Source organism: Otolemur garnettii, unplaced genomic scaffold (assembly GCF_000181295.1).
Source record: "Otolemur garnettii isolate 467f Iridium unplaced genomic scaffold, OtoGar3 scaffold00016, whole genome shotgun sequence".
Taxonomy (NCBI): domain Eukaryota; kingdom Metazoa; phylum Chordata; class Mammalia; order Primates; family Galagidae; genus Otolemur; species Otolemur garnettii.
The window spans coordinates 26,065,186-26,066,397 of record NW_003852411.1 but is presented as its reverse complement, the minus strand read 5'-3'; the positions used below and the strand labels follow the sequence as shown (position 1 = coordinate 26,066,397).

Here is a 1,212-nt window from a genome sequence, read left to right as displayed (position 1 = left end):
AACCTGCCACCATTGGTATATGGGGCCAGTGCCCTATGCACTGAGCCATAGGAACCGCCCAAACAGATGAATTTGTTAAATCTACAAAACTAACAATATTTTAGTGCTGTCTTCAGCAGCACATATACTAAAACTGGAATGATACAGAGAAGATTAGCACGCAGCCCCTGTCCAAGGGGAGGGACTCGCAAATTTGTGAAGCGTTCCATAGTCTTGCACAAGGTTTACTCCTTTTGCACACTTTGAACGTAGATAAACTTTTCACCTAAGGATTTTACCTTTTGTTTCACACAAGGAAACAGTCTTGAGAGACAAAATAAAAAAGAAACTAACACTATTTGTATAGGGCATATTAACATGCATTGTAAAGTGACAGAGAAAAGCAAAAGAATGATAAAAACAAAATGTATCGATATAAAAAGTGGTTATCTTTCAAGCCAGGCATGGTGGTTCAACACCTATAATCCCAGCACTCTGGGAGGCTGAGATGGGTGGATTGCCTGACCTCAGGAGCTCAAGATCAGCTAAGAGTGAGACTTTGTCTCTTAAAAAAAAAAAATAGCCAGGTGTAGTGCTGGGCACCTGCAGTCCCAGCTACTTGAGAAGCTGAGGCAAGAGGATCACTTGAGCCCAAGAGTTTGAGATTGCTGTGAGCTATGATACCACAGCACTCTACCCAGGGCAACAAAGTTAGACTGTCTCAAAAAAATAAATAATGCATGACTTAATTCTTTACTGAACATGCATTTTCATTATTTTCAGATCACTGCTTCCAGAACAATAGATGTTGTCCCAGGTAAACGAATACAGATGGTTGCCCTAGAGGAGAGGCAAATCAAAGGCTGCAGAGGAAAACCTGGGAAGTGAGGATCACATAGTTTGCCAACCCTTGCTTTACATCATACGCATATTTCATAAATATTCCTTTCTATCTAGTCACTATTTAGCTTACATCCCTAAAAAGCAAACAAGAAGAGGACATACTTAATATACAAGGTTGCATGTAATATCCATCCTTTAACTTGGGATCATCAGGTACGTAGATATCTCCACCACACAACACTTTAGCACCCTGCCAAAAAGGAAAGAAGAGAAACCCACATATTTTGTATTAAACACACCACCTCGATTCACATTCCCACAATGTGAAGTGAATCCTGAGCAAATGCATCCTTAGTCTCCCCCACTGCAAATACAGAAGTACAAAGCAGA

The 1,212-nt window shown here is 40.5% G+C and overlaps 1 protein-coding gene and 1 non-coding gene across 2 annotated transcripts in view; one reads left to right on the top strand and one right to left on the bottom strand.

Moving 5' to 3' along the window:
- ALDH9A1 (aldehyde dehydrogenase 9 family member A1) overlaps positions 1 to 1,212 on the bottom strand; it is a 31,075-nt gene that overhangs the window by 9,318 nt on the left and 20,545 nt on the right. The window contains 1 exon segment of the mRNA XM_003804065.3: positions 985 to 1,124. Coding sequence (XP_003804113.1) covers positions 985 to 1,124 — 140 coding nt within the window.
- Positions 104 to 215, top strand: LOC111723876. The gene has a single exon (XR_002772322.1). It is a non-coding gene; the product is annotated as a U6 spliceosomal RNA (small nuclear RNA).